The sequence below is a fragment of the Nannospalax galili genome, unplaced genomic scaffold (assembly GCF_000622305.1).
Source record: "Nannospalax galili isolate Female #2095 unplaced genomic scaffold, S.galili_v1.0 scaffold957, whole genome shotgun sequence".
In the NCBI taxonomy this organism is placed as follows: Eukaryota; Metazoa; Chordata; class Mammalia; order Rodentia; family Spalacidae; genus Nannospalax; species Nannospalax galili.
Window position 1 is genome coordinate 906,219 of NW_008340047.1, and position 12,554 is coordinate 918,772.

General features: G+C 51.7%; 1 protein-coding gene across 2 annotated transcripts; it reads right to left on the minus strand.

Moving 5' to 3' along the window:
* Positions 1 to 1,157: 1,157 nt before the first annotated feature.
* On the minus strand, positions 1,158 to 12,015 carry Cx3cl1 (C-X3-C motif chemokine ligand 1). Of its 2 annotated transcripts, none has more exons than XM_008834900.2 (3): positions 11,835 to 12,015; positions 5,880 to 6,000; positions 1,158 to 4,060 (listed from the first exon to the last, which is right to left on the minus strand). In XM_008834900.2, exons 1-3 carry the CDS (start codon positions 11,902 to 11,904, stop codon positions 3,073 to 3,075), a joined length of 1,179 nt encoding a protein of 392 aa, XP_008833122.1. In that variant the 5' UTR covers positions 11,905 to 12,015; the 3' UTR covers positions 1,158 to 3,072. The 2 variants fall into 2 exon arrangements, with proteins under 2 accessions (XP_008833122.1, XP_029420267.1); XM_029564407.1 differs by lacking the exon at positions 11,835 to 12,015 and adding an exon at positions 7,815 to 7,939.
* Positions 12,016 to 12,554: the final 539 nt, after the last annotated feature.

The window sequence follows — 12,554 nt, forward strand, 5'->3', positions numbered from 1 at the left end:
AGATGTTTTCTATTTAATAATATCAGAATATGTAATCCCAGATACTTGGAAGGATGATTACAAGTTTAAAACCTGCCTGGGCTACAAGGGTGAGTTCAAGATCAGTCTGAAGAACTTAGAGAGACAGTATCTCAAAATAAAAAGTGAAAAGAGGGCTAAAGGATGCAGGTCATTGGTACAACACTTGCTTGCTAGCATGTTCCAGGTCCTGAGTTCAATTCCTACTACAAAAAAGAGAGAGAGAGAGAGAAAAGAGAAGGAAGGACCCTACTATTTAAACTATGGTAAAGCACTGATGGTAAAGTGAATCCTAACTCCAAACATGTCACAGTGAGAAAAATGTACATCTTAGAATTCATGAGATATTGTCTAGCAATAGGCTGGACTTGGCCTGTGGCACATTTGTGCTGTTCCCAATGTGCACAACTGTACACAGCAGCTCTTATGATATCATCTTAGTATACTGGAGGGCTTAAGGGCCATAGAGAGGCTCATACTTGGGTCATATCTATGAGCTCTCAGGTCCCTTGAGAAAAGCTAGTCCCTTTGATTTTTATCTAAACCAGGAACAAGTGGAGACACTGAAGAGGAATATGTGGACTAGTCACCAGAGGAGCGACCAGGACCACCTAGGTGAGGGTTGCTGGGGCATACCCACAGGGATCCTGAGTCTGGCCAGACTAGGAGAATAGTCACACCCACATTTAAAGAGGTACAGAGAGGTGAAGGTACAGGCTGGACGTAGAGTGGCAGCACTGAGGTGGGCTGGAGTCCAACCCTCTGCACTCCCACCTGCAGAGTCCTCTGTAAAAATCCCTGCCTCTGGGCCTGGAGAGATGGCTTACTGGATAAGAACACTGTTCTTGCAGAAGACCTGGGTTCAAATCCCAGCACCCACATGACAGTTAACAACTGTCTGTAACTCCAGTTCCAGGGGATCTGACAGCCTCTTCTGTCCTCTGCAGGCATTGCACGACACAGGTGCACTTACCTACATGCAGGCAATTACACGCATACACATGAAATAAAAATAATAAATAAAATATATTTTAAAAAATCCCTGCCTCCAATGCAAATGAGCTGGAGACAGGGTCTCGGGGGTTGTCCTTTCCCCTGTTCATTCTCCCCAAGATTTGCCCCCAGAGAAAGCACCCCTATTTGATTCACAAGACTTTGAAAATTTTATTAGTAAAATACAAAATGGCACAGACATTGGTAATGACATTTGAAAAAGCCAAAGGCTCATCCAACTCCTTCTGAAGTCCTCCCCAGACTGTCCTGGTCTGTGTCCTGCTGGAGGGAGCCAGCAAAGTCCAGAAAGGGCACCAGCTTCCTCACACAGGGCGGGGGGTGGGGTAACCCAACCCTTGAAGGCTCCCTGCTGGAGGAGCCAGGAAAAAGTGCATTCAGGCTGCTGCTCCTCTGAACCCTCAGTGAACACCATGGGACTAGGCCTGAGCCTCCTAAGGAGCTTCCCAGGAGGGCAAGTGGCCTGGCTTCCTCACTCAGGGCCAGAAGTACCTGTTCTTCTTCTGAGCATTCACCTGCCAGGGAGTCACTGGCCCCTGGGTGAAGCCCCGCCCATGGGAGGTACCACAGGTGAAGGGCTGGGGCCAATCAGAGGAGGGCCAGGAGAACTGCCAACCAAGAGCTCTGAGGGGCAAAGCGAGGTCTGTAGGTCTAGCTCCAGCTGAGGTGCCACCCAGCCACTCCCTGCCAGGAGTGCTGGAGACTTTGGCCTTCAGAAAGGGAACCTGGGACTTTGTGCCCAGGGCAGAATTCCTTCCAGAAATGCACACAGGACTTCTGGACAATGATGTGGGAATTCCAACCCTGCCTAAAGTAGGGCAAAGGTGAAATCTTGGAATGCAGTGAACGCAGCTTTCAGAGAAGTGGAAGGGGACCCAGGTGCAGGGAAGAGCTCGGCCCTGTGTGTACCTGCCCAAGTCCCTCAAGTGTCACCAGTGTGTGGCTGCTCTAGGACCTAATTCTGGCTCCTTTGCATCCCGGGGGCTTGTCACCCACATTCCTTCCTATGTCGGTGTCTGACCCTCTTGTAGGGCCGACCTGGGGCTGTCACCTTGGTGGGTGGGAGAGAGGGTACCTAATGAGGACATGGAGGGACCTTCTAAGTTGGCCTTTGTTCCTGCAGATCCCCACCTGGCCCCTATTTGGGGACCTCAAGATAGGACCTGTATTCTTAAGTCATCCTTTGAGGACTCTGGGTCACAGGGTACAAAGATGTCTGTCCAGTGGAATGGCAGTGACTGTCAGTGCTGATAAGGGCTAGGGGCTACATCCAGGGTTGGGGACAAGGGTCTCAAGAGCAAATGGTAATGTCAGGGCCATGGGTTATTGCCATCTCTGGGCCACCTTTCTTTTCTTTCTTAGATGGGATACCTTGAGCAGGCAGTGGAGCGGAGACTAGACCCTGCCTTCAGATGCAGCATGCCTTCACTGCACAGCAAAGTCTGAGGAGGAATGCATCAAAGCTTCACGCAAGCTCATCTCCCTTCCCAGAGCTGCTCCAGGAAACATGGCGCTAACCTCATGCAAGAAAGGACATGACATAGTGTGTGTGGGGGGTTAGGGGTGCTCTGTACAGGAGACAGGGAGATATAGCACCGCAGCTGGCCAGGGGAGGAGGGACTGGCGACTGCAGCAGGACCAGGAGACATGAGGAAGTCTGAGGGATGGGCAAACGGGCCTGACCTGCTACTTGTGTGTGAGATGGAAGGACCACGGTGCTCACAGGAGGCTGGGCATTCAATAAATAATTGTTCACTAGGGCTGGGACGGTGTCAAGGGAACCTCTAACCAGCCAGCAGCAGAGGAATTTCAGGTCTAGGTGAGTTGGGAGGTTACCCACTCTGTCTCTGATAGATGGACAATGGTCACAGGTGACCTCCTGGGCCACATCTGGGGGTTTGGAGTGTATGGCTCCTGGAGGATCCAACTTCCCCATTCCCATCACTCCAGCTCAGGCTAGGCCATTAAGTGAAGGTGGGTATGAGGATGGGGGTCCTCAGGCAACTCTCTGAATCAAACCATGGACACAAGTAGGCAGACTGCTCACACTGGCACCAAGACATATGAGTTACTGCCACAACTGCGGGGGACGTAGCGGAGGCCTTCCACCATTTCCCCTGCCATCTTGCGGGGGCATCCCTGGAAGCTCTGGTAGGCAAACATGGCCACCCCCAGGCAGAAGAGGAGACCAAGGAAAGCCAGCAGCCCCACTGCCTGCCTCCGGGTGGCTGCCTGGGAGTCAGGGACAGGAGTGATAAGGACATTCAGCTTTTGGGGACCTGCAGTAGCATGGATAGGTTCCTCTACCTTGGGAGCCCAGCTGCCTGAGGTCACCAGTTCTGGGCTGGGGGTCCCTTCAGAGGAAACTGGGGCCACCGAAGGATGGGTCGTCCTACCGGGACCCCAGTTCTGGAAAGCATCAGTATGAGTTCCATTCATCTCCTCTGGACTGGGGCTCTGTCCCTGGACCCATGGGAGCTGGCCTTCAGACCCAACATTCTCTTCTGGGGTTGGATGTAAAGTGGTAGGTGCCTGGGTAGAAGGGGCTGTGGTGGAGGGAAGCTCAGTGGCCTTCTCCTCAACCCAGAGGCCAGACCCAGATTGGTAGGCAGCAGAACTCTGCCAAATGGTGGTGGAGACAGCAGCTGCCTTGAAAATCCCAGTGCCCTGAGGCCCAGCTGCAGGCCCTGCATCTTGAGTCTTGGATGTTGGGGGAGACCCAGTCCCCAAGGATCCAATCACTGCCACTGGCAACTCTTGGGAAGTCCCCATGGGCCTCTGAGCCTCCTGGGAAGAAACAGTCAGTACCGAGGCGAGACCTTCCATGGTGGCTTCAGGCTCTGCCAGTGCAGACAGAGACAGTCCCTTGGTAGCTGGAGTTGTCCTGGGTGTCACCTGGCCAACTTGCCTCTCAAACTTGCCTCCATTTTGAGTCAAGGCAGCAGCCTGGCTGTCCAGATGCTCCATGGCCTCTTGAACCCATTTCTCCTTTGGGTCAGCACAGAAGCGTCTGTGCTTTCTTGTCTCTAAGCTACAAGGAAGACAGGGACCCATTGATGATCAGATTCTATAAAATCAGGCTGGCATGGTGTGAGGTGTCACCCAGACGCCCTACCAGCAAGCTGACCTGGCTGGAAACACCATCTCCATCTCTGCTTACTAGCACAAAGCTTTGGGCTACTCCAACCCCTGTGTCTCCTACCGTTGACTGAGATAGGGAAATACAAATACCTGTGGTCTGGAGGGGAACTCATCACCCCAGAAGAACTGGAGCAGTGGGCATTCTCAGCATGAGGGACTTCCCCTTTCAAAACCAGTCAAGTCCCAGGCAAATGGGGACCCTACTTCTGTTACCATTAAGAAAACAAGTTATCTAGAGAAAATGACTGGGTCAGGGCAAGAGCTGAAAGAGCTGGAGATAACGACAGGGTTAACAAACACATTGCCACTACCCAGGGAAGGGGCTCTGATCTCTTGGTTGGGAGTGGATGTTGCATGTCTTTTCTGATACCAAATGTGTGACTTGGTGGGGGTCCTCTCACTCTGGAAAGACTCTGTGTCTCAAAAACCCTGCTTCACAGTGATGGCTGCCCTCTGGACCCCAACCCTCCTCTCGGTTGTGTCCTGAGACTGAATAGGCTTCTTGGAAGCCGAAGCCAGATATATGGTACCCCCACTGGGATCCCGAGTGTTATCTAAATCCAGAGCTTCCCTCGAGACTGTGTGGTGGCTTCACCCCTATGACAGCACACTGCTGATCAGGGCTCTTCCTTCATGCCATAGCCTGTGTGGGCCACACCCAGTCTGCACTGGGGCCACCATTCTACCCCCATTTTACAGGTGGGGAGATAAGGCTGCCAAGTAAGGAAGTGTGCCTGACTGAGGTATACTGGGAAGCCAGAGTGACTCTATAGCACTCCCCAGGGCACCTTCTTCCACTTCCCACTTCCCCTAGAAGACTGAAGCAAATATTTGGGATTTGGAAGATGGAATCCTTGATGGGGGAAATAGAGAGGGCAGGCAGGAGTACATTCCAAACTTCTTGCCTTGTAGGAACTCTGCAAGGGAGAGGAAGGGCTGGACATCAGTTAGCAGAACCCGCATTGCAAAGAGCACTGGCCATTTCCTGCATGGCCGAGGCTGCTCAGTGGGCATCAATCCTGGGGAAGGGCCTTAGGGACGGGCAAATGGGAAGTACTCACCATGGGCCCCAGGAAGAACAAGGGGCCAAACGGACCAGGCAGAAAGTGATCAGGCAGAAAGTGGTTGGGCCTATTCCCTGCCCAGAGGCTCTGAGGGCCCTGTGGGCAAATGGGAAGTACCCACCATGGGCCCCAGGAAGAACAAGGGGCCAAACGGACCAGGCAGAAAGTGGTTGGGCCTATTCCCTGCCCAGAGGCTCTGAGGGCCCTGTCTCCTTATCTGTCACTTGGTGACAGCCATCCCCCTTGTGTCTTCTAGGTGCTCAACCAACAACATTAGTATCACCATCTTCTCTCACCCTCCCACTACCCATCTTCTAGATAAGAAAACTGAGGTGTAGAGGGTTTGCAGTAACCAAGGCCCTTGGCCAACCTGCTGGAATCCACTCTGGGAATCCATCACATTCAGCCTCCCCTTGGAATATAGTGGGCCCTGAGGGTTGTGTGAACAACACTTTGGCCTGTGAGGAAGCATTGCCCTGGACCATTCTGGGCCATGCCAGAAGCCATTCCCACCTCTTCCATGTGTCACTGATCTTAAGGTCAGAGAAGTGGCCGGCATGCCAGGAACAAGTGGGCACATGCCCAGGCCTTTGGCAGGGAGGCCAGGGTGAGGTGGGCAGGAGACGCCAAGACTGCAATACCTACATGATGGTGCGCTTGCCACAGGACTCCTGGTTCAGCTGATAGTGGATGAGCAAAGACAGTGGGATCTGTGAGGTCATCTTGTGGCAGGTGTTGTTGCATTTCATCACACCGAGGTGCTGTCCTGAGTACACAAAGGTCTCTGGTCAACAGGGCTATCCCTGGGCATCTGGTGTCCCATCCCCATTTCAGCTTTTCACAGCCACATCCCCCAGGCCAGAGCCCAAGTCCCACATCCCTAACACAGCCCCTGACAACCTGCAGGATAGCATATTCTCTGCCTCCAGCATTGTTTTAGACTGATAAAAATGAACTCTTGTTTATAAAGTTCCATTTGCCTGGCATTTAAGAAGTGTTTAATCTTTCAAATGTAAAGGCAGCAGGGGAGATGAGTCAGTGACACAGATCTGCCTGTGGTCACCTGGCCAGCATGTGATGGAGTGACCATCACATCACCAGGCCCATTCCTATCCTTCTGGCCTATGGCTCCACCTGTCTCCATCCCTGCCTTTAACCCAATAAGTCACTTACCCAGCCATAAACCCATGTGTGCACCCCACTCCTCCTCATACATGTGACCAGGCACATGGAAGAGGTAAATCACTATGTTAAACAGAGAAGTTTAGCTGCCTTGGAAGAAGGGGGTTTGCTGAATAGATGCCCCTGTATTCTGCAGAAGGAGTTTGAGATGAAGAAAGATGGGAGCCCTAGAATCAGGAGGATGCGTGGAGTCAGAGTAGGAAGAATAGGGGAATAAATGGGGTGTGCAGATGGCTAGGTAGCAGAAACTCTAGGGCAGAGGTTTCTGTGACTGGCTGAATCCAGTTATTTGATAAAAACATTTAACAATCTTTGTACTCCCTTTCCATCTCTCCTCTGCCATAAATCTCCAGCAGGGTGTCGTGTTGTTTGCTTAGTATACACTCATGGAAAATAGATGTAAAAACTGAGGAAGAAGCACCAGGCATGGTGGCACACGGCTTTAATCCCAGCACTCAGGAGGCAGAAGCAGGCAGATCTCTGTGAGTTTGAGGCCAGCCTAGGGGCTACAGAAAGACCCTGTCTCAAAAAAAAAAAGAGGAAGAGCTTGAGTTTCAGAGTCAAGGCTACATCCAACATCTAGAATCTAGAGCTCCCCAGACAGTAGTATGGCATGACCAAGCTGATCTGACCTAGTCTTTAGGGCCCAGAAGCCTAGCTGCTCCCTGGTTCCCACCAGAACACACTGCATATGCACAGACACACACATATGGACCAGTAAACACTCCATCTTTCCAAGACTGGACCCAGGAGGCTGGAGATTCTCTCAGCCTTGGTATGTGTGATTGCTTGGTATATATAAGACTAGTTGTCCATACCACAACCCCCCACCCCCCAAAAAGAACTAACCAAATGTGAGTACATACTCAGATGTCCTAGCCAACTCCTCTCCCAATCATCCCCTGGCCATGGGCCACCCCACTTTGTGGAAAGGGAAGCTTAGGCTTCAGGTCTGAGTTGAGTCCCCAGTGGTCAGCATTAGTAGCTCCTGAACTCACTGGGTCACAAGGATATCCTCTCTCTTCTAGAAATTAGGATATGAAAGTCACAGTATAGGTTGGGTAGATGGCTCACTAAGTAAAGTATTTTCCACAAGCTTAAGGACCTGGGTTCAATCCCCTGAACCCACATAAAAATCCAGGCACAGTGGCTTGTGCTTAAAATCCCCAGCACTGGAGTGGCAGAGACAGGTGGATCCTTGGGGTTTACTAGCCAGCCAGGCTAGACTAATCAGTGAGCTCTGGCCCAGTGAGAGACTGTCTCAAAAGCAAGATGGACATATCCTGAGGAATGACACCCAAGATTGGGCCCTGGGTTCCACACATGCACACACATACAGCTCCCCGTGCCCCCCCACACATACCAAAAAAAAAAAAAGTTACAGTACAGACTTGTCACCTTCCTCCATCTCCAGTGGGACCTAAGAATAACTCAGCTGAAGTTCCCCACTCCAGACCCTGGTAACAGTCGCCTGGTGACCATCCTGCATGGATATGGCAGATGTCTTCCTGGAGAAGTCCCAAGATGAACTGAGATAGGAGGGGAAAAAGAAGGCTGGGCCACTACCACTTGCAGAGCTGTGTAGAGCCACAAAGTCAGTTGCTGCTACTGGCCTCAAAGTTCTTGACTAGGCTCAGCACTCTGTTCTGCCAAAATATCTGTGTCACTAACCAGGGGGTGGGTTGAAGTTCTCTTTTTTGAAAAGAGGGCAATGTCTCCATGTAGTCAGTCATCTATTGTCCGTCAGAGGAGTCAGGGGAGCAGAGACTGCATCGTGTCTACATTAGTGCCACAGTGTATCTCAGCTGGGTGCTGGGTACCCAACATGGGTACTCAGTAAATATTCATAATATGAAATGTTTCAACCTACTTATTTATGTCTCCTTTGGACACATCCACTCACCTACCCATCCATCCATTCACCTATTTACCCATCCATCCACTCATCCATCCACCCCTCCATGCATCCATTTATCCATTTATTCATCCATCCATCTCTGTGTGCATCCACCCATCTATCTACCCACCCACCCATACATCCATCATTCACCCATCTACTCACCCATGCATCTGCCCATTTTCCTACCCTCCTACTCACCTTCTACTTAGCTATCTCCCACTTATTTCCTACTCATCCCTATCTGTCCTTTTACCCACTCTACCCACCTATCACCTGTCCATCTGTTGCCCCTTCAAAATCTCACTCACTCATCAGTTTCATTTCACCCACCACCTGTCACCATCCTTCATCCATCCATCCATCCATCCATCCATCCATCCATCCATCCATCCATCCATCCCCTGACTCCACCAGCACAGACTTGGATTACTTCCAACTACAGAGACTTGCATCCTCTTGTCTTTAAGCCTGAGCTCTTTTCAGATGCTGGTGACATTTGTAGGGAGCACTTCAGTACCAATAAATGTTATCAGATCACTGTTTCTTCAGGCAACCAAAAGAGCTGGCTCCTCCCTCTTGCCAGGACCTATGCTAGGTGCTGTGAGGTGTAGGGGGTGAACAAGGCCTGTGTCTCCTTCAGAAGGGTCCCAGTGCTACAGGCAGGTAAAACACTAATAACAAGGAAGAAAGCTTCTTTGCTGAGCACTTACTGTGTATCAGATACTGTGTTTAGCACATATACTTCTGCTCTTATTAACCCCTAACCCCCTACAACCTCCTTGTTTTACAGATGCAGAAGCTGAAGATCAGGAAGGTTAGGCCACTTCCCAGGGCCACACAGTCTACTTAGTGGCTCTCTACCCAGTCCCGAGACATTACAGTGGTCTCAGCTGCATAGATCCTGGTAAAACACCATGTTCTAGAATATACATAAACATACTGGGATTTACATGAACAAGAGACAGCTTTCAAGTGTGAGTGAGGAGGGGAGGCTTCCTGGAGGGCTTCCACTTTAGACTGGCCCTCAATGATGGCTAAGACACACAGGGTCCTGGGTGCAGTGATAGGGCTTGAGCCTTTGCTCAGCTGGGACCTGACTGAGTTGCTTAGACTCTTAAAACTTCAATTTCCTTGCCTTTAAAATGAACATGATAGTACCTGTTTCACAGAGTGGCTAGAGACTAGACATCTTTTAATGGTTGGTGCATTCTGTCCTTGGGCAGCTTTTCTCAATGGTGACACTACTGACATTTTGGACAGTGCTAGGCACTGTGGAGTATGTAGCTGCATCCTTGGCTCCACCTACCAGAAGCCAGGAACATCCCTGAATTGAAAATATTTAGGCCTTTGTAATAATCAAAAATGTCTCCAGAAATTGCCAAATATCACCTGGGAGGACTACAGCCCTAAAGAAATCTCAACCTCCCTCAAAGAGGCAAATGCTGCCTGCCTCTTACAGATAATGTCAACGTGCCAGACATGGCTGAGCACATTTCCTATCCCAGCCCTCTCCCAGGTGGCTGACAGGAAGATCATTAGTTCAAATCCAGCCTGGGCTACATGGCAAGACCTTGTCTCAAAAATAAAACACCAAACAAACAACCCAAGTTGACTCCTTCCTTCTCCTCCCCGCTTCTCCCCATCTTCTCCCCTCCCCCTCTCCCCGCAGTGTCTTTTCCCTTCTAATAGGCCAAATGGCTTATTTACTTGTCTGTCCTCTGCAGTCGAATCTCAGCACCCTGAAAGCTGGGTTCTTCGGCCCCTTTATTCACTGCTGTGGCCCCAGCACCCAGGAGTGTGCTTGTCCCACAGCAGGTGTCCTGCACATCTTTGTCAAATGAATGGACGGGATGTATTGAAAGTGCTTTGTGACATAAAATCTTAACCAACGAAGAAGTGAAGCAGCTTTTTTATTCAAAGCCCAAAGGGTCCTGGATCTGACACTGAAGCTGTCTGCCCCTGCCCCTCTTACGACCCCACTGCCAATGGGTGGGGGAGGGGGGCTGTACCAGCTGAAAACAGATTTTTTTTTTTCTTTCTCTTTCTTGCTGAGACTTGAGTGGGAGGGACTGCGTCAGTGCTGGGGAGAAATGGTCCCTGCTCTAACTTGCATCTGCAGGATTGTTACATAAAGCATCAAGCCACCGCCTGACAAAGCCCTGCAGACCCACATTTGGGAACTGACGCAGCTGCCCTGAAACCACACACCAGGCCGCAGTAGCCCTGAAGACAGAGCCCCCACTGCGGGCTACCTCCAGGTCAGGCCTTCTTGAATGCCTCATCCAAGAGAAGGAGAAAGTGAGGCTCAGGAGGGTTGGCAGGGAGCCCAGCATCTCCCTGCAAAGCCACTGATCACAATCAGGGTCCTCAGATCTCAAGCTAACAGATCATCCAGGGTTCCCTTACCAGCCTATCCTAAGATTTCGCCATCCTTCCACCAGCTTCATAAAAATGATACTCCCCCCAACACCTTAAGAAAACTAAACCTCCCTAGACACTGGAGTGTTCTCATTAATGAGGCATTAGCTACACTGAAAGGTACAGCAACTGGGACCAGAGAAAGTAAGACCCAGTCCATGGACCTACAGCGAGGAGACAGCAAAACATCCTCTATCTGACTTTACCTCCTGGTGTTCACTGTCCCCAAACACCCCAGGCCCTGCCGTGCTCAGATAGCAAAAAACCAACAGCAATTTTCTTCTACCTCCCCCACTCCCCACCCACTCACCCTCCAGCTCCCTGTTACACTGGTGATTTGGTTCCATGGAGATATGGGAGGGGGGTTGGTTCTCATTCTCCCAGTTTCACTGTGTGCCTTAAGGCAAAATATCACCTTCTCTGATTATCAACCTCCCCAAAGATGGGGCTAGCTCTAGTTAGTGGAGGTGGGGTGGTCCAAAGTGGGACCAAAGTGTTGGCTTCTCCTGATCTAGTCCCTGGGGCATCACCCTGCCCTACCCTGCATGCTGGTTGAGCATCCTCAGACTGGTCCCTAACCCTCTCTGTGTCTCCATCTTACCCATGCCCCTAGGAATGTCTGCTCTTTATCCTATTCCAGAAGGCAAGTCAGTGGAGATTAAACATTCCCAAAAATGGGCTTGGAGGAGGCTGCCAGGGAGATGCAGGAGACAGGTAGAGACACAAGGTGCATGCAGAACAGCAGTAACAAGCCCCGTCTATGAGCTGCAGCGACCTTGACCTTCACTCCTCCAGGGGGCCTTAATATGGGGGCAGAAGAAAGTCCTGACTGCCCCCTGGGCCTGGGCCAGGGCTTACAGGTTACAGTCAACCCGGATGGAAGACCCAGCCCACTGACGCCAGTCAGGAGTCTCAGGCTTCCCCCAGCCCTCAGCCTCTTCCCCACAGGTCTTGTGTCCCCCACAGATCCTCCGAGCTGTCCCACGGCAGCCAAGGGGCTCACTGGGCCTGGCAGGGACAGTCACTGGGGCAGATTTCCCCAGGAAGGGGTAGTCTGCATCCCAACACACACCTTCCTTACAGAGTCTGGCCCCACTCACCAGCCAACAGGGCGCACAGATGGCAGAACGCGGCCAGACGCAGCAGCCACGAGAGCGGCGAGGGAGCCATGGCTGGGGGCACCGGGGTCCTCCTGGCAGGGCAGGGGGCTGGGCCGCGTAGCAGCTCTGGGCTGTCCCTCCGCCGCCTGGCTCGGTGGCTCTTTATAATGGGCTCGCAGCCTCCGCCCCCCGGCGGAGGGAGGGGAGAAGAAGAGCCAGTGGCTGCCACTGGATTCCTCTGAGGTTGCCAAGGAACCAGCGAGGCGCTGCGCTCCAGCGCTCGGATCAACTTTGGGAGGGGCGCAGTGGGAACCTGGGAGGCCACTGGGCCACCTTCCCCCAAGAACCTGCACATTCCTAGGTTTGGCTGGGAGAGTGCCTAAGTGAACAAATACCCAGGGACAGCAGGGGAGGCACACAGAGAGCAAGGCCCCAGCGGCCCTGGTCTGCCAAGCTCTTTCTTGGTCTGAGGGATAGGTGGGAGAGGTCTCTCACACAGCGTGATGAAGACCCCCCAACCTTCACCTTCTGAAACCTCCCAGGTACCTTGTTTGCCAATGCATCTGCTGAGCCCAGCACCGAGCCTGTAAACAGGATTTGCTTAAAGAATGATCCAGTTCTGCTTCCTATGGGGAAACTGAGGCTCAGAGAGGGGACTGGAACCATTCTAGGTTATATCGATCTTCACCATGGTGTATCAACTTATCACGGCCATAGAGG